Genomic DNA, 20,034 nt, shown 5'->3' with positions numbered 1-20,034 from the left:
TCAGAGAAGTGTTAAAAACTGAGGTACAAACCTGATGGATCCGTTAACTGGAAATTGTACTTTTCCTAACCAAAAAACCAGGTTTTTTACCTCTTGGAAGAGCCTGGGCTTCTAGAAAGATGGATTTGGGTATTTCTCTGCTGCCCCACCCTCCTTCACCTCCGGATGACCTACATTGCAGTATATGCTTTAGTATGCAGGAGGGCGTAGCTAGCTGCACATCTCTGCCAGTACCTGATGCATAAAGAGCATAGCTTGGCAGGCAGATTCCGCTGGGGTGCTGTTGCATATATCCATGCAATACGAGGGAGCGCCCCTTTCTTCAGATCTTGTGCAGTCCCTTGCTCAGCAATAGGGCCACTCTTTGGGGTCGGCCTGTTTCTTTGACTGCTGATTGAGCCTGGTGGAGTCTGCACGTAGAAGGAGCCAACAACAGGGAGGCCAGACAGACCAAGTTGTTCTCTCTCTCTCTCCCCCCCCCATCTTGAAATTTATGGCTCTGCAGTGACTTAGGGTGTGTTCAGCCAGCAAATAGCAGGCCTAGCCAGCCAGAAATTCCTTTTTCTTGGCATAATCCACAAGGCCTTTTTTTTAAAAAAGCTATCTACAAAGATCTTTAGAAAGCAGTAGGCAATTGCAAGAGTCAGTTCTTGTGGTTCCAGGAAGGTTTTTATAAATTTTGGTTGAAATGGATGATGACATGAGATCTTGGAAACACTGTGCCTTTGCAAATGAACGGTCGCCAGGTTCTTTTCTCCTCTGAATGGGTCAGATCTGTCTTGCTCTTTTTGCCAAGGCATCACCACACCCATTAGCAAGTCTCTTTCAGTAGAGTGAAATTGCAGGACTGACGAGTCTCTCGATGGTTCATATGGATCAATCCATGGCAGGTCTTGCATTTGTCACAAAGCCCCGTGCTTCACAATCCCCGGACATGAGAGAGTTTATTTTATTTTACTTATAATCCCACCTTTCTTCCCAATGGGCCCCCAAAGCAGCTTACATTATTCTTCTTGCTTCCTTTTATTCTCACAACAACCCTGTGAGGTAGGTGAGGCTGAGAGACGGTGACTGGCCTAGCAAGCTTCTGTGGCAGAGTGGGAATTCGAACCTGGGTTTCCCAGATCCGACACTTTAACTGCTACACTGTGCTGGCTCTTCTAGCATTGATAGATGTGTTTTCTGGCACGATGCAGTACCCAGCATGTGCCTAGAAATGCACCATATAAAGTGGCCTTGGACCTCATAATTTTGGGAGACTTCTGTGAAGAGTGCAATTCTTGAAGCTGTTTTTACTTACGATAAAGTGAGGTTTTTAAACAAGACGACTTGAACCGTAGCAATACAAAACACAGACGTGGGTAGCCTTCTGCCTGCTTAAAAAAAATAATCCAGTTTCCCTGGTATGGTATTATACTATTTCCCTTCTGAGCTTGTGTTATAAACTCCTCAAGAGGCTAATCCTGATTCCTGAACGGAATCAGTGACAGAATTAACGAACCTGTCCCTGTAGAGCAAGCAGGATTTAGACCCTGTCGTAGTTGTGAAGGCCAGGTTCTCAGCGTAACAACTTCCATCGAGGGCACAGGGTGTCAGAAGTGTCATAAGACATCAGCAGTTTCTGTTGTTCTGACTGCTGCGTATGACACAGTCTGAAGATATGGTCTGCTGTACACATTTTTACAAGTCTTCCCCTGCAGAACATCATTTCAAACATTTTGAACATGGAGGCAATCAGTTCCACCCGATATCCATAACCTGATAAACACCAACGAGAGGCCCGCAGGATTTGACTTGCCACGTAAGTATGGAAGATGGCTAACAGAATGCGAACAGGCTCTGACAGTTGTGCGGACCTGTTCTTTAAATGGGGCAAAATACCAGGACCCGAATGCCATTGTGGTGCAGCCCGCCACACTATTTTCCATCTGTCACAGGAATGCGAGCATCATGCTCTCCAGGGAGATGTGAAGGAGTTCTTTGAACTCTCCCTAGATATTAGTCTTTATGGATTGGGATTGCCCAGTTGGTCTGCATACTCGTATCAACTTGGTTATGTATTTTACATTATTATGTGCTTTCTGTGTGTAACTCTGCCATACAATCACTAAATAATAATACTGACACTCCCTGCCCCCAGTCAAAGACTGGGGTATATTATGCTTAGGTTTTTGCAGCTATAACTGGTCTATTGATTCAGAGGCGACGATGACAAGGAAACCATTCTAGACAGTGGCTAAAACGATCTCCTTTGTTTATCTTCTCCCAAATGTGGCTCTTTTGTTCCCCCGCCAGTTGACCAGATAAGGGTCCCATTTATGCAATTCACTGCCAGTGGTGGTAGTAGTGATCACAACCACAGATGACTTTAAAATGGGGTTAGACAGATTCATGGAGGAGAGGTCCACCAATGGCTACTAGCCAAAAGCCTATCTGTATTTAGAGACAGAGAAATCTCTGACTGTCCTGACCTGGACAGCCAGGCTAACTCATCTGATCAGCTCTTGGGAGTGAAGCCGGGTTGGCCCTCATTGGTATTTGAATGGGAGACCATCCAAGAAGTCCAGGGTCACTATGGAGAGGCAGGCAATGGCAAACCACCTCCACACATCACTTGCCTTAAAAACCCTAAGGGCTCAGCTGCAACTTGATGGCGTGCACACAAGCACATCTCTGAAAAGCAGGCGATGGCAGGGGAATGCCTTGGCTTCTTTGCCCTGTTTCTTGGCCTGGGTGAAACAGTACGCTTGATAAGATGGACCACTGGTCTCGCCCAGCAGGGCTGCTCTTGCAGTTCAGCCTGATGTCTGTGCCCTAACTGATGACGTCCTTGTTCATGCAAGAGATGCCAGACTAGTGCTTGACCCAGAAGGTCGGACTAGAACCGGGTTGAAATTAAATCAGAGTTTTCTGCTAAGCATTAGGAAGAATGTCCTGACAGAGCGGTATCTCAGTGGAACAGGCTTCATCGGGAAGTGGTGGGCTCTCCTTCTTTGGAGGTTTTCAAACAAAGGCTAGATGTTGGTCATCTGACAGCAATGCTGACTGTGTGAACTTAGGCAGATCATGAAAGGGAGGGCAGGAAGGGTTGCCTCAGCGCTTAGTTCACATGGCCCTTTTTTACACGCCCAGGGAAATGCTAATTTCCACTTTGGGGTCAGGCAGCAATTTTTCTCCTGGTCAGTTTGGCCAGGGATCCTGGAGGGGTTTTTTGCCATCTTCTGGGCATGGAGCAAGGGTTACTGGGGGTGTGTTGCGGGGGGGGGGGAGTATTTGTGAATTGCTTGCATTGTGCAGGGGGTTGGACTAGATGACCCTGGAGGTCCCTTCCAACTCTGATTCCATGACCCTTTTTCATTGTGTGACTAACGCCTCCTTGGAAAGAGCAGTCAAGACTGTTGGGGAATTGGACAGTGCTTCGTTGCTGTGTAGGGATTCCCCTTAGCCTCCGCTATTCAGCCTTTTGTCTAAGAGACCGTAGCTTAAAATAGAGAAGTTGTATTTAGACGCCTGTGTCGTGCCTGCACTAATTGTGTGATGCCCAGTGCTGTCATTTGCTGCATGCTTAATTTGCCTTCCTTTTCTCCCTTTGCTTTGATTTAAAGCTGATGCAATGGAGAAAATTTGGCATGAGTGGGTGGGGTCTTCTGGAGAGTGCCCTTTAGTTTTTGTGTAATTTTTACCAAGGCGTGGCTCCTCCCCCTCCCCACCACCCTTCACTATAAGAAGTAAGCGGTGATTCATGAAAGCTCGTATTGGAACGAATAAATGTTAGTTTTCAAAGTGCCACTAGAGTTTTGTTGTGTTTTGCCTTGACGGACTGACAGGGCTACCCCTTTGCTTCCCTTAGCTTTGATCAGTCCAGTTAAGCTACATCAGTGATTTGAGCAAGCAGGTTTCAGGGTAGTTGATATGGACTTCTTATGGTGCGGCACATTTGCGTGGGAGGAAAGAGGTCGGGCTCTGATAATTTTAGGTCTTTATCCATCCTTCCAGCAAACTGGACAAAATGATGGGTTATGTACCATGATCCCTCTAAGCTGTGGAGTCTTGTGAGCAAAAATTCTACTTTGCGAGCTACGGGCATTAAAGTGGTGAGCAAGCAATTTGGCTACTGCATAAATTAGTTTGCCCTAGAGCCATCCTTTCTGAGCTAAGACAGAAATGTGTGATCCGGAGGCTAAAAAACTGAGCTAGCTCACACTAATTCCTCTTAGAGGGAACACTGGTTACGTATTGACTGACTTGCGGGGAAGGATCTTGAAAACATGTGTCTTCGGGTGACTGGCCTCATACATGCATGTGCACACACACGAGCGGATGGTTAGCATTTTTACGTACCACTCTAGTGTTCAAAGCACTTCACATACATTATCTTGGTAATCCTTACAAACAAGCTCTGTAATTTAGGTCAGTATTCTAATCCCCCTTATTGCAGCTTGCTGAAGGCCACCTACTGAGTCCCCAGCGGAAAGCAGGGGCTCCCAGGTGCACATCTAAGCCTCTTAGCTACTGTCCGGCTGTATATTAGTTTGGAATAGCTGCAGCCCCTTGCTCTCTGTGTTCACTTGTGCTAATATGGTCACTTGAGCTTCAGACGGGTGGGCAGAAGGTAACCCCACAAGGATTAGAGCTCATGAGCGTGCCAGAGCTGTGGATTACTTGCTCTAGATCCTTGGTTGGCATGTGCATTTTAAAAGGGTCTGCTGATCTTGTTTAGGTACTTTCATCCTGCTTTTCTGCCCAATGGGGGGGAGGGCCCCCCAATATGGTGTCCAACATTATTCTCTCCTCCGTTTTAGCCTCTTGATCCTGAGAGATTGGGTGGGCCGACCCATGGCTGCCTAGCAAGGTTCCATGGCAGAGTGTGGGTCTGAACTTGGGTTTCCAAGGCCCCAGCCACGGGGGGGGGGGGGGAAAAGGGCAAAAGGAGCTGCAGCTTTTTAGCCGCACCAAAAGAGACACATGGCAGCGGGATCAGATAGATCCCCTGAGCTGCCGAGCAGCTGCTCCCCGGCATGATCAGATGCCAGGGGGAAGCCACTGCAGGGAAAGCGAGGCAGCCGAACTGCGCGTGCGCAGTTTGGCCGGGAGCCTCAATTGCTCCTGCAGACGGGCGCGCCGGCGATCTCACAGCTGCACTTGCTGCTCCATTCCAGGTTGGTGCTACCTTTTACTTGGGGTTTTTTTTTTTGCAGCAGGTCTTAGGCCGGAAGGGACGGGTGCACGCCGATTCCCAGATGTTGCGGTGTGCTCGCGCCCATTTGCTGCGCCCCCGATCCGTCCCTCTCCCGGCCCAAAAGCTCCCGTGTGACCGGGGCCCAAGATTGTAGTCCCGACACTGTAACCACTACGCCGTGCTGGGTGGATAAGCAGAGCCAGCAGGGTTGATTTTGCCCTCCAGTGCGCAGGAGATAAACCGAGACCTCTAGCCAGGCCCCTCTGCTCCGGTGAGAATGAATTATCTATTCTGCTCTGGTGTGAGCAGCAACAGAGGCTGGAGCAGAGCCACTGATATATTTTGCTGAATTCATTCCTAGCAGGGTATTGCCAGGCTGCAGGAGAATGTCCGGTGTTGCTGTCAGCTCTGGAGAGGAGTGCCTTAAAAGAGTCCTCTGCCTGGGACTCATGGGGAGAAAGTTACTGATGTGCATATAATGGAGGGAGGTAGCAGAGGCCCTAAATGGTGGTTTGTTACCAGATACTACGGCTAGCTCAGGCGAGTCAGATCTTGGAAGCTAAGCCGATTCGGCCCCAGTCAGTATTTGGATGGGAGACCACCAAGGAACGCCAGGGCCTCTATGCAGAGGCAGGCAATGGCAAACCACCTCTGAATGTCTCTTGCTTTGAAAACCCCATGGGGTCGCCATCAGCCATCTGTGACTTGACAGGGAAAAAAGAGAAGGCCAGAGAAGGCATGCGGCCTCTCCCCAGGAGCCCAATTAAGGCCTGGGCCTCCCTCCAGAGCAGGGAGAGGCAACAATCCTGTGGCTGTTCAAAGTGGAAACCAGGGACTTGGCCTTGAATGTCTATAAGGAGAGCCAGCAAAGGGTCTTGCTTTCCCATCATTAGGCCATCATGGGTTCCTTGTTCCTTCCAAGAAGCTTCTCCCCCCCCTTTTTTTTGTAGAAGGTCCCATTGAGGGCATAAGGAGCAGAGTCTGTGTCCTTCCCATCAACCATTACCCAGGTCTAGAAAAACGCTTGGAATGTTTTCTTCCCCTCCCCCCCCACCACACAGCTGTAGTCTAGGCGTTCCTCAAGAGATATACAAAATGGAGTTTTCCTGTCGTGTGAGATGGCTTCCTGGGGCAGCTTGAAAAAGGGCCTGCCTGTTCATTCCAGGGTCCCGACGAACAGATGGATCCCCGGGAAGCAGCCCCCTTCCCTGCTGGGTTAATTTCTCCAGCAGCCTATTGGAAGCAAAGCGTGGAATCGAGGACAGTGGAGAGTCTGTGTTGTGTCAGCTTATTCTGAGGCAAATGCATCTCTTCCCTCCCCCTCACCCCCCCATTTAGTGGACTCTGCCACTCTCTTCACCATCATAGCTGACTTAGAGAAGGGATGACTCATCCTCTTAAGCAGACAAGATGGACAAGATGGATATACAAAGAATGGGGGGGAGATGGCTGTTGATGCTGCAACCTCTAGGTCTGCTTGGCACTGATAAGGAGAATTGGGGAGGGGGGGTTCCCTCAAGGTTTCATCTGCTCCTGGCATTATTCACACACACAGCAATCCCTTTATTGGCATTTCACAGAAATAAAAGCATAGTATCTGGGAAATAAAATTCAGATTCTACATAAAATACAAATTCTGTTAAAAGATACCCTGCGTTGAGCACTTACAGAATTTTACTACATATAGAAGCGGCACAAGTTCAACAATGTTTTCCTCTGTGCTATTTAAAAGAAATCATAGTTTATTTGGCCTAGGAAAGTCTGAAACACTACCCAAGATTGGTGATAAAATACGTTGCCTGACATTATTCTTCTGCTCCAGCACTAGTTACCTAGCTGTTTGGGCAGCTGAGAACTTTTTACACACGTTTTCTTCTCCCATTCCCAAACTGGTGCTAGATGCTGGAAACTTCCTTCCAAACACCTCTCCGTTCCTAGTGGATTCAGGGATTTCGGTACTTCATTTTCCTGCCTGCTCACACACTGGCACCAGGAAGCCCACCCATGGGGGTTCAGAGGCTTCTCGACACCACCCCCCCTTGATTTCACTGTTTACCATATAATGTATTTATTTTATTGATTTATGCCCTGCCTTTGTCCCCAGTGGCAAACCCAAAGCAGCTTATATCGGTCTCCTCGTTTCCATTTTATCCTCATAAAAACCCTGTGAGGTAGGTAAGGATGAGAGATATGACTGGCTGAAGGTCACCCAGCAAGCTTCCATGGCGTTAGTGGGGATTTGAATCTGGGCCTCACTTTGGTTTGCCTGTGGTGGAGCTGTGTTAAAAAAGGAGGTCAGAGGAGAGAGACCGTCTGGGCCAGAGTTTCCGTTGCTGTTCAGGGTGGGAAAGAAGACATTAACGAACTCCCCCTTTCTGCCTCACCTGCTTCACTCAAAACATGGTGTCCGGCAGTGTTCCCTCTTAGCTGAGTTAGTGTGAGCTGGCTCACAGTTTTTAGCCTCTGGCTCATGCATTTTTGTCTTAGCTCAGGAAGGATGGCTCCAGAGCAAACTGGCTTGTGCAGCAGCCAAATTGCTCACTCACAACTTCAATGCCAGTAGCTCACAAAGTAGAATCTTTACTTGCAAGACTCCACAGCTTAGAGGGAAGATTGGTGTCCCCCGGGACCTTGGGTGGCACCAGGCTTACAGATGCTTCTCCCACAAACCGAAGCCCTGTCCAATTAATAAGATATCTCTACTCCTTTTCTCTCGTGCCCTATTAAAAACCCTCTCCCAATGATACCCCACCAATACTGCTGTATCTAGACTTTTTTGGGGAAAGCTCACAGAACATCTTAACTTTAGGAAATGTGTACTGAAATGGTGATGGAAATGCTGTCAAATCAGAGCTGATTTACGGCAACGCCAGAGGGGTTTCAGTGTTCAGAGGTGGTTCACCATTGTTTGCCTCTGTGTAACGACCCTGGGCTTCTTGATGGTCTCTCATCCATGTACTAACTAGGGCCAACCCTGCTTAGCTTCTGAGATCTGCTGAGAGCAGGTTAGACCAGGACATCAAGGGCAGGTTTCACTGGAATAGCTGCTATTAGTTTGTTAAAGAGTTTAGCAACTTGGTGCTAATTAATAGTGGGTTTTTTAAAAAAATAAATAAATAAGGAGCTTTACCAGACTCTGATATCGCTCCCAACCCCCTAAGGGATGTTTGGCTGTCTGCTTCCTTTAGTCTGATTGGACACTGTAAACTCTCCCCTCCCTTCCCACACAACACCTAGAAATCGCTTGCTCACCGAAGGAGGTGTCCTCCCCAGTGAGGAACTGATCCACAGAGGGCCAGATGCAGGCAGCTTAACCTTGGTCCCTTTGCCATCTGTTCAGCCTGTGTCGCCGGAAACTTCTTGGCGTGCTTGTGATGTCTACCATGCAGCTGGCTTGAAAATGCCCAGAAGGATGATGGAGGGAAGGAGGCACACTAGTCTTAAAGAGGATCTCTTATCTGCCCTACGCTCAGCTAGTGTGTGTGTGTGTACTGTTAATGTTGGCAAGTGCAGTAAGCGTCCTAAGGGTGTTGCCAGTATAGACTTTGACAGGGCTTTTTTGGTAGAAAAAGCCCAGCAGGACCTCATTAGCATAATAGGCCACACCTAACAGCAGAAACTAATTAGCATACTAGGCCCCACCCTGACAGCACAGCTCATTAGCATATTAGGCCGCAACCCCGTGTTACCAGAAGTGTGGTCATCCAGCCACACCCACCTTTTGCTTCTTATTCTGTTTACCTTGTTTGTTGTCAAGACCCAGGGCTTTTTTTGTAGCAGGAGCTCCTTTGCATGTTAGGCCACACACCCCTAAGGTAGCCAGTTCTAAGGAGCTTCTGCTGTTGGGTGTGGTCTATTATGCTAATGAGTTCCTGCTGGGCGTGGTCACCTCGGGAGCCAGCCGAAACTCCGTTCCTGTGCGTTCCTGCCCAAAAATAGCCCTTGAGAATTCCACTGGAGCAGCTGAGTGGATTATACTTAATGTCACAAATCCCTGGTGAAATTGGCTAGGTTGGTAGCCCTCGGCCAAGAAGTGTCTGTGTGTTTTCAGGTAAGGCAAAGGGTGAGTGAGTAGTAATAATGTTATAGCTTTCCTAAAGCCCCATCAGTATGATTATCTTATTGCCCCTGTTACTGTTTGGGGGTATGGGATAAAACTCACTAAGGACTAGAAGCATGCCGAGGCATTTCCTTTTCCGCAAGGGTCTAGTCTGGTGATCTGGCACTTTAAACCCTCATTGCTCAAACATGTTTCTCCTGTCACCTGTTTATGCCACTGCCTTTCCAGCCAAGCCTCCTGCACTTTGGGAATTCCCAAATGCTTAGCATTCTATTTTTTGTTCTTCAGTGTCAGTATTCCGACACTGGTTATCCTGTTTCTGGATTTAATTGCTGTTCAGGGTACCTTCCGTTTGTCAGTTCCTCCTTCAGAGCAACTATTCTATGTAATCCAACATCTTTTATTTTCGTATCCCTTCTGGATAAGTCAAATTGTGTCCCATTCACTTCTCCTTTTTCACATGCAAGCAAAAACTTACTATATTCGCTTTTTAGATTAATCTGACTGTCGCTTGTAGTATTTCATTTGTTTTTTTTTTTAATGTACAATTTACCTTCCCGGTGGGGACTCAAAGCAGCTTATGTCTGTTTCCTCCTCCATTTTATCCTCACAACAACAATCCTGTGAAGCAGGTTAGGGTGAATGACTGGCCCAATATCACCCAGAAAGGTTCACGGCAGACTGGGAATTCCATCCTGGCGTCTTTTGGATTCTAGTCTGGCCCTCTAACTTGTGTTGTGCCTTACCAATACCAACACACATTCAAGTTCCTGAGGGGAAATGCTCCGTAATGGCAGGCAGGTTTCCATTAAAACAGTAGTTATTTATTTTACTTATTTATTTATTAGATTTTTATCCCGCCCTCCCGCAAAAGCGGCTCAGGGCGGCTTACAACATTAAAACCAATAAAATGATACAATACATCTAAAACAGTCAATAACAATCCAATAAAATCACGAATTTACACAACAGTACAGTTTACAGTTTACACATGGCGGCGAGCCATAAAGTGCTATGATAGTTGGTCTGGGCTATTAAACGCTTGGCGAAATAGCTCCGTCTTTACCACTCTGCGAAATTGGTGGAGGTCCCGGAGAGCGCGAATTTCCTGTGGGAGCTGGTTCCACCATGTTGGTGCAGCCAAGGAGAACGCCCTAGTTCTTGTAGTTGTTAGCCTGGCGTCCCTAGGGCCAGGATTTAATTGTTGATTTCAACAATAGGAAACTGGTATTTTAGGAGAAAGGAAGATTTTCTTACAGTGTGGGTGGAGAGGAGGTTGTTCTGGAACGTAGTTTTGATGCTCTTGGCTGGCATAATGCTGAGGCCTGAGGGAATGCTGGTTTCAGATCTGTTCACCCCGTGACCTCAGTCTTTTGCCACATGCCAGTGCTCTGTTGGTGGACACGTCTGCATGCAAAGGGATCCGTGAAAGGGGAGAGAGTTTCTTTTTTAAAAAATCACTCTTTTAACGGATTCCAGGAGGCGAGGCTGTGTGGCACTTTGGAAAGAAACAGGAACCCTTTTCCTTGTAACTTAGACGGAAGGCTGCCGGGCCATGTTGTGGGGGTTTCTACAGAGAATTATGGGCGACTGTAAGCCAGGATGTTCCCTTGATGCAGCTCCTACCCTAGCCAAGTTGAAAGGGGGATACTGAAAACCCATTACGCCTTCATCCCACAGAAGGAGAAGTGCCTTCTGGTGGGCCACAAAGCGATCTGCTGGAGGTGGGGGGAGTTGGTAGTCTGTGACATTCCTGAGAAGAGTGTAATGTCTGTGTGGTGCTTAGCACAGGGGAAAGCCAGCGGGCACTCTTAAGCCGTGGCTGGCCTTCAGGGGGGAACAAGGCTTATTTGTGTTAGCCGCCACAGCTGCTGAGTCAGCCCATCTGCCTTTTTAGAGGGAAACAGTGACTGTCTCTTATGGGAACAGGTCCATGACTACACTAGCTGGGGAATGTAGAGAGATCAGTGTTCCCTCTAAGCTGAGTTAGTGTGAGCTAGCTCACAGTTTTTTGCCTCCAGCTCACAGATTCTTGCCTTAGCTCAGGAAGGAGGGCTCCAGAGCAAACTAATTCATGCAGTAGCCAAATCGCTCACTCACAACTTTAATGCCAGTAGCTCACAGAGTAGAACTTTTGCTCACAAGATTCCACAGCTTAGAGGGAGCATTGGTAGAGATAACCCTTTCCAAACTGGCAGACCTGTTTGGCTTTAGACTGTCCCACTTGTATACATTTCTCAGCTTAATCCTGAGAGATGTCCATTTGGTGTCCATCCTGAGAGGTGTCCATTTGTACCCCCACCTCCAAGCAGTTACGGGTGGTTCTCCTTCTCCATTTTATCCTTTCAACAGGCCTGCCAGGTAAATTGGGCTGGCCCAGGGTTACCCAGAAGACATCCTAGCTGAATAGAAATATCGCCAGGGCTTTATCTGAGCAAGATTTGTGCCTTGGAAACCCATTTGCAGTATTCAGGCTTGGCCTTGGATTGCCTGTGATAGTAATGAGTCTGGACATGTTTTAAGTACTCTTCACTCATCACTGCACAGTTCTGAGAAGATATTGGGGTGTGTGTGTAAGAGTGTGGCATTCATGCTAATTCCTGTAACTTCTCCAGAAATTGAGTTATGATTCATTTTAAAAAATAGGAGACAGCGATCTGCAGTTGGATGGCTGCTGCCGCCGCAGCACCCCATACCCTTCCTCAGGAAGGTATGGGAACTGTTTTAAAGCTGTTCCCACAAAGCATTCTTGAAAGCCTGCCTCAGGGGCTTGTTCCTTTCAGTGTGACGACAGCTGCAAGGAAACTGCTTGCCTGTCAGTGGAGATGACTAAAAACAGTGGTGGGATTGGCAGTGCCCTTTCCAGTTGGATGTTCGTTCCGTGGTTGCAGTTGGGCCATTTAAATTGCCCGCAGGTCATAGAAGTGACCCCCCATCAAGAGCAGGAGAGTATTTAAAGGGCCTTGATGAGGTTGGGCAATTTTTGCTCGCTGTACTAAAGGAAGGGATAACGTGGGTGCAGGTATCATACCTTCTGCTTGTAGGTAATCTTGGCGTATGGAAGGATGAACATGAAGTTGCTGGCATTGTTGCTGAGGCGTTTTCCCACACTAACTCCCCTTCTCTTTTCTGTTTCCCACAGTTTTGGGAGGTGATTAGTGATGAACATGGGATTGACCCCACTGGAACTTACCATGGTGACAGTGATTTGCAGCTGGACCGCATCAGTGTTTACTACAATGAGGCCACCGGTAAGATCTCCTGCTCTACCTGGTCTCGAGACATTCATTTTTCCTTATGTGAGGCATATGGGTAACCTCGTCCTCCCGTTCTCCAGTTCTGTTGCTGTCATCTTATGTCCACCCCCACTTCTGCTCTTTTGCCCTGGAGAGGGCAGGACTTTACTTTTCCAGTCTGGTAGTTTTGAAAGTCACTGCCATTAATTGGGTGTGAGGATACAGTAAGCTCTCTCTCTTGAAGAAGAAGAGATCAGATTTACACCCCACCCTTTGCTACCCGAAGGAGTCTCAGAGCAGGTTACAATCCCCTTTCTCTTCCCCTCCCCACAACACACACCCTGTGAGGTAGGTGGGGCTGAGAGAGCCTGCTCGAGAACTGCCCTTGAGAGAACAGCTCTGAAAGAACTTATGACTGACCCAAGGTCACGCCAGGAGCTGCAGGTGGAGGAGTGGGGAATCAAACCCGGCTCTCCCAGATTAGAGTCCAAACTGACTCTCCTGACTATGACTGACATGATCCCATGTTTAGCTTCTTGGAAACTAATGTTTTGGGATCCTGCTGCTGTAGAGGCATGGCCTGAAGAAACGCCATGAGCCACAGAAGGGCCCAGCAAGGTCTTTTCATTTTAGGTTCCACCCCATTCTGATTCCTCCATCCTGACTACAAGGGATTTCTATGCAGCTTGTGTTATGGAAGATGTGATCTCTTCTCAAAGGCAGATCTGGTGGGCCTTTGGCACTCTGGTCTCATGGTGTGCCCTGATGTACCTTTGCTCCCCCCCCCCCAACATGATGTCCCAAGAGTTTCTTCAGATAGCTGGCACCTACCCAAATTTCTGCTGACATGCTTCCCTACTCAGGGCTCTTATTGTAGAAAAAGCCCAGCAGGAACTCATTAGCATAATAGGCCACACCTAACAGCAGGAGCTCATTAGCATATTGGGCCACACCCCTGACAGCACAGCTTATTAGCACATTAGGCCACACCCCCATGTTACCAGAAGTGTGGTTATCCAGCCACACCCACCCTTTGCTTGCTATTCTGTTTACCTTGTTTGTTTTTATTTATTTATTTATTTTCATACTTATACCCCGCCCTCCCCAGTGGGCTCAGGGCGGCTCACAGAGGCAAGAACAACTTGCCATGATAAAACAATATATACAAAACAGTTTAAAACGTATACTACATATTAAAATATAATAACAGGTGCTCAAACTCCCATTCATAATCTAAAAGATGGCGGATTGAATGTCCAAAGTCCCACGAAGACGGCAGGAGGATTCTTCGATAGCAGATGTTTAATCAGGACCTCAGGGCGATGGTGGTATAGTAGGGGTGGCGGCTCCTACTCATCTGTTTACTTTGTTGTCAAAACCCAGGGCTTTTTTTGTAGCAGGAACTCCTTTGCATGTTAGGCCACACACCCCTAACATAGCCAATCCTAATGAGTGTCTGCTGTTGGGTGTGGCCTATTATTCTAATGAGTTCCTGCTGGGTGTGGCCAACTCGGGAGCCAGCCGGAACTCCGTTCCTGTGCGTTTCTGCCCAAAAATAGCCCTGTCCCTACTTAAAGCTCCTTAACCACAATTTTCTTTCTTATAAATAAGCTTCCTCCAAATTCCACTGATGAAAATTCAGCTGGAAAACTAGTTTGTGTACTTTGTGCAGTCCTACACACATGACAGATATCCAAGCTCCTCCTGCTAAAAAGGGCGTGTCCACTTATTTCAAACTCCTCTAAAGTTGATTTTTGCTAAGCTTGTGATGGAGTGATGTACAGCATAGTAAAGATCTGGAGCTAGGGGTCCTCCGTGCAGTGCCCACCAACATCTTTCCTGGTGCCCACCAAATGTCTTTAGAAAGTAGGTTGCACCAGATGCGGTTCTTGCCCAGCAGAGATTCTGATTGGCTACTGGAGATCAAGCTGGCTGTGCAGATTAAAATTGTTTCAGTTGCAGCTGCTGCCATAGTGTTGGTTTTATTTTCCCACGCCTCTTCCCCAGTGTATTTTTAAAACAACCTTTCTTCCCCTCCACTTGGGATTTCTCTGTGTATGTGCTCCATATTCTGAAGCAGCCATTTTGTGGATGGCCTCACCTCTTGTGGTAGCCATTTTGTGGCTATGCCTACCACCCCGTGTCAGAATTCCGAAGATGCCCACAGGCTCCAAAAGGGTGGGGACCCCTGATCTGGAGGGATGCTGGGGATACTTAGTGCTGAATCAGTCTCGCTGAATCAGATTTATAGTGCCTTATTCTTGTCTTCTAGGTGGTAAATATGTCCCTCGCGCCATCTTGGTTGATTTGGAGCCTGGAACCATGGACTCCGTGAGGTCTGGGCCTTTTGGCCAGATCTTCCGACCAGACAACTTTGTATTTGGTAAGATGCAATCCCACCCTTTGCTTTCGTTGTCTATAGCTGGTGGGACAGGGTGTAAGTAAGGCAGAGACCAAATTAGTGACAAAATGGTCTTTGCATAAAGTGATGAGCAGTGTTGTCCTTATGTTGCTGAGGGCATGGGGAAGCAACGGGATGGCTACTTTGATTCTGATACTTATGCCTAGTGGCTGCTCAAATAAGTGCCTGAACCATTGAGACTTTTAACTGGGTAAGGGTAAGACATGGGCCACTGGATCCTAGTCATGGGGGGGGGAGTTCACCAGGGATCTCGGCTGATCTCCGAGTCTCTTTTAAAGCCCTTCAGGAGTGCCTCAGCCATACCTTTTGACTGTGCCATTAGTGTTCCCAAGGCATGCTGAGATAGCCATCTTGAGCCAAGAGGAAAGGCAGCATGTAAATAGCTGTTCTTCTGGGATGCCCACTGTGTAATCCCTGTTCCTTATGCTTCGTTTTTAGATTTCTTCCAGAGAAATTAAGAGAGAAACTAGTCTCTCAATATACAATCAGTATGCAAACCAACTGACAGCTGATGCTGTTTACGGCATTCATCCCTTGAACAGGCAAATCAAAACACGCCACCAAAACAAACACACCCTAGAACAAGATTGAAAACTAATGGTTCCTTAGTACCCTGCAGTATCTACTGTTCCACGTTTGATTGGAGAAGGTGGAACAGTTTTGTGGGCTGCTCTGATTGCTGCACACACATACATTTGCCTGGGGAGTAAACAGCAGGGGCCAGGTTGCAGTCGTGTTCCTTGAGGAAGGCCTACTTTCTGCTCTGAGAACTAGGCACCTAGGTAGCCACTGGCTGCAATATGGCTTGTTCAGTTTGGTTCTTTGGTGCTTCGTCAGGCTGGGGGGGGGGAGCACAATATAAGGGTAGAAATTGCCAACTTCTTGACTCAGCAAGCTTCAGTGAGAGCAGAAATGTCTCTACCTCTTCTGTCCTGCCCTTGTTCTCTGTGCCAGTTGTGCATGTAAGAGAGACTTGGTTTGGAAAAATCAGGCATTCTTGATATCTGTATTTGGGATGTGGTAATGTTCCAGTTGAGAATGATGGGTCAGTCCTTCACCCAGGCTGCACTCCCTTCCCTCACAGCCGAGTTCAGTATTCTTTGGAAGCCCATCTTTAGAGCTCACTTCCTCTCATCTCCCTGAACTGTACCTCTAAGGGCATGAGATCCCTTGGTGGCTCTTTAGCCATTATAAACATGGCAACTTCTGCTTTCACTGCAGATAATTTCCTTATGTCTGTGGGGACTGGTTTCTCCTTGCTGCTTCGTAATGCAGTGATAACAGTTTTTCCACAGTGGGCCACATTCCTAGGCCTCTCATTTTAGATTATGTGATTTGAACTGGCAAACATGAGCGTGGGGTGGCGGGTAGTTTTCCTTGTCCCCATGGGATGAAGAATTTATCTTTTTAGTTTCTGGTGATGTTACTGGGTGAGTCTAATCAAGAGGCAGCTAGTTGAGGGAGTGTTGGCCACCTTAGCCACAACTTTATGGCTTCTCTCACACAGGCCAGAGTGGAGCTGGTAACAACTGGGCCAAAGGTCACTATACAGAAGGTGCTGAGCTGGTTGATTCAGTCCTGGATGTAGTGAGGAAGGAAGCGGAGAGCTGTGATTGTCTGCAGGGTTTCCAGCTGACCCACTCTCTGGGTGGTGGAACCGGTTCTGGGATGGGCACCTTACTGATCAGCAAGATCCGTGAGGAGTACCCCGACCGCATCATGAACACCTTCAGTGTGGTGCCGTCTCCCAAGGTCTCTGACACAGTGGTGGAGCCATACAACGCCACACTCTCAGTACACCAGCTGGTGGAGAACACGGATGAGACCTACTGCATTGACAACGAAGCCCTATATGACATCTGCTTCCGCACCCTCAAGCTCACCACTCCCACCTATGGTGACCTGAACCACCTAGTCTCTGCCACCATGAGCGGCGTAACAACCTGCCTCCGCTTCCCTGGACAGCTCAATGCTGACCTCCGCAAGCTGGCGGTCAACATGGTCCCCTTCCCCCGTCTCCACTTCTTCATGCCTGGCTTCGCTCCTCTGACCAGCCGTGGCAGCCAACAGTATCGAGCCCTCACGGTGCCAGAGCTGACACAGCAAGTCTTTGATGCCAAGAACATGATGGCGGCCTGTGACCCCCGCCATGGGCGCTACCTGACTGTGGCGGCTGTCTTCCGGGGCCGTATGTCCATGAAAGAGGTGGATGAGCAGATGCTGAACGTGCAGAACAAGAACAGCAGCTACTTCGTAGAGTGGATCCCCAACAACGTCAAAACAGCCGTGTGTGACATCCCTCCCCGTGGCCTGAAAATGGCCGTCACTTTCATTGGCAACAGCACAGCTATCCAGGAGCTCTTCAAACGTATCTCTGAGCAGTTCACCGCCATGTTCCGCCGCAAAGCCTTCCTCCACTGGTACACAGGTGAGGGCATGGACGAGATGGAATTCACAGAAGCAGAAAGCAACATGAATGACCTAGTCTCTGAATACCAGCAGTACCAGGATGCCACAGCCGAGGAAGAAGAAGACTTCGGTGAAGAGGCTGAGGAAGAAGCTTGAGGTTCATCTACCGCCATTTTAAAAAAAAATGAAAAGAAATCCGCACAAAATAAAAATTAAAAAAAACACACAACAATTCCATCTCATGTTCTATTTCTTTCTCTTCTTCCTCAAGCTTAATCTGTCGATCCTTTCTCTCAGGCTTATCTTTTTGTAGGGTGCAGTCTCTATTTTAATTCTGGTTTAATATGGTCTTATGTTTTTTCTCAGTTGGTGGGATTAACTCATGGTTGAGAATGCAACAGTCAGTTAAGATATCCCCTGTGAATGGCAAAATAGGGTCAGCGTGGAAAGAACTGTCTTTGCCAACAACCAGGTTTTCAGCTCTTGGTGATCAATTTAAGTTATTTGAGACTCCGGGTTAAAGAAGAAACTGAACTTTCCCTTTCTAATTCTGGTCTTCACTGCCACTACTGTACGTATGTGAGCTGTAAGGTAGGAGTATCAAGACTCAGTGGTGCGTATTATAGATAGAAGGGTTTAGGGAAAGTTGGACCCATACTTGACCTACTACGGGTAACTGGTTAGGCACCTGCATTAGAAAGGCAATTAAATTAATATGGAGACCGTTCCTAAAATCCAATTTCTTTGCTCTGCCAAGCAGAACTTCCTCTTCAAAACTGGGAGGATTTCATCTAGTTTTGATTAAAGGTGTTGATCCTAAGCGGGGGGGGGTGGTAAGCAAGCATTTGATTTCATACTGCATTTGCTTATGGAAACGAAAAGCTAATTCTAGATGGCGTGGAGAGAATGAGCTGTGGGGAGGACTTTGAAGGCAGTGCCAGGTATGGGGAACCTGTAGAGGTTGGAAGACCGGTGTGGGGATTTTGCTGCATCTGATAGAATGAAATCCTGGTAAAGTTTGACTAAACGGCTTGCGTAGCTTCTCCTGGCTTTCTAAACAGCCCTGGGATTACCAAAAGAAACATTTCCCCGAATTTCTGTCAGTCTCCTTCACTCACTCTCAAATCTTATCAGTGCTACGCAGGAGGAATGATGGACAGCCACAACTTCCAGTGAATGGCCTGTATCCTACCACTCCAATGTGTGTAGCCTTCTTACAACAGAAGGTAGGATGCTTCCATTGATGTTCCAGAATTTGCCCTATAGCACATGCAGCAGTGGAAGGGGAATAGCGCAGCAATCTTGCCGTGAACAAGATTGGATAAGGCTCAAGGGAAGGTCACAGGTGTGTATCTAGTCAAGGAACTGGGTGGGGTGGTGGTGAGTCCGCTTGGTTGTAGGATGCTTAAAGGAACTGATGCTGCTCAGTGTTGGTTAGGGGGGTAGCTGCAGATCCACCTACAAAAGATTTCAAGTTTAGAAACGGAAGTTTAGATTCAAGTTTAGATATGGGAATGAGTTGGACTTGGGCTTCTTCCAAAGAATGAAAACGGTGCTAGTTGCCCTTCAAAATGCCACCAAAGAGCTGGCCTGGCCTACACATGCCATGTGAGTTTCTAGTGCCACCACAAGCTGAAGTGGTATAGCCCTCTTGCTTACACATACACGCAAAGGTGAAAAATTGATGCAACTTCCAGGTAGGACCAGTACTGGGATCTTTCAAGAGAGGAACTGGGGCTGCATGGAAAGGGATAGACCGCTTTAGTTCTTGCACCAATGCAAATGGGATTACATTGGGAAAGTTTCTCTGCCACGCTTACACCTTTAGCTTCATTCAATCTCTTTTTTTTGCCTCTGTGTGCTTTCTTTTTCTCACTCATTTCTCTTTTTGTTTTAAATCCCTGCTTTTTCATATTGAAAAGATGTCATGTGAACAAATAAAAATAATGTGTTTTTATGTTCTCTTTGGATGTTGAGTGTCATCAATACCTCTCTCTTAACAGATCTATTGGGATTTGCACTATCCATCGCCACCTCTTGAGGATACCACTCCTGTTGGGTTTAGTGAGCAGTGAAGCTTCAGGGCTCAAGAATTTCACCGTACATTGACAGATACATGCAAGCAGGAAAGACAAGTTAACCCACTCCAGCAGCTCTCCTGATGGCTGCAATGCCTCAGTTATGCTCAGAGCACAGCAAAGGGAGTGCAAGGGGCATAGTGTAGGAAAGAGGAGATCCAAAGCCTTGCAAGCAGTGTGCTGTTGTGTGTGTGGATATTTTAACTGATTTGAACAGCTTTGTGAGTTGGGTAAAGTTAGAAGCTGAGGGGGGGACTACGGGGTTTGGGGACAAAGCTCAATTCAAGCTCATGTGATGGCCGCCTTGAGTTTTTGCAGTCGCCTCGCAACAGAGCTGGGAGAAGTAACAGCATGTTTACAGGGAGTGAGGGAAGTGATTGATAGTGACAACCTTAAAGTCACAATGATTTGGTCACAGTGGCCTCAAATATGTCTTCCATTCACAATTGAAGTCCCTCTGGTGCTCTAGCTGTGAATGGACAATGTGTTCTGTTGAAATCATACTTACAAATACAGTGGTGTTGCCTAACTGGCAACTGCCTAACCTAGGCCAGTAGAGCAATAAAGCAGTTTTTTGTCAAGGCTGCAACACAAACAAGCCTTCCTAAGCACTCTCACAATTCCTTCCCTTCATTTCTGTCTCCAAACAC

The 20,034-nt window shown here is 47.5% G+C and overlaps 1 protein-coding gene across 1 annotated transcript in view; it reads left to right on the top strand.

The window, feature by feature from the left end:
• The window catches only part of TUBB (tubulin beta class I), a 20,917-nt gene extending 3,436 nt beyond the window's left edge, over positions 1–17,481 (top strand). Inside the window, exons 2-4 of the mRNA XM_015425110.1 lie at positions 12,382–12,490; positions 14,748–14,858; positions 16,405–17,481. Coding sequence (XP_015280596.1) covers positions 12,382–12,490; positions 14,748–14,858; positions 16,405–17,462 — 1,278 coding nt within the window. The 3' untranslated portion in view covers positions 17,463–17,481. The remainder of the gene's footprint in view (positions 1–12,381; positions 12,491–14,747; positions 14,859–16,404) is intronic.
• The last annotated feature ends 2,553 nt before the right edge of the window (positions 17,482–20,034 follow it).

The sequence above is a fragment of the Gekko japonicus genome, unplaced genomic scaffold, assembly GCF_001447785.1.
Source record: "Gekko japonicus isolate JY-2015 unplaced genomic scaffold, Gekko_japonicus_V1.1 scaffold3437, whole genome shotgun sequence".
In the NCBI taxonomy this organism is placed as follows: Eukaryota; Metazoa; Chordata; class Lepidosauria; order Squamata; family Gekkonidae; genus Gekko; species Gekko japonicus.
The sequence above is the reverse complement of the archived record's forward strand: the minus strand, read 5'-3'. Positions and strand labels throughout refer to the sequence as shown.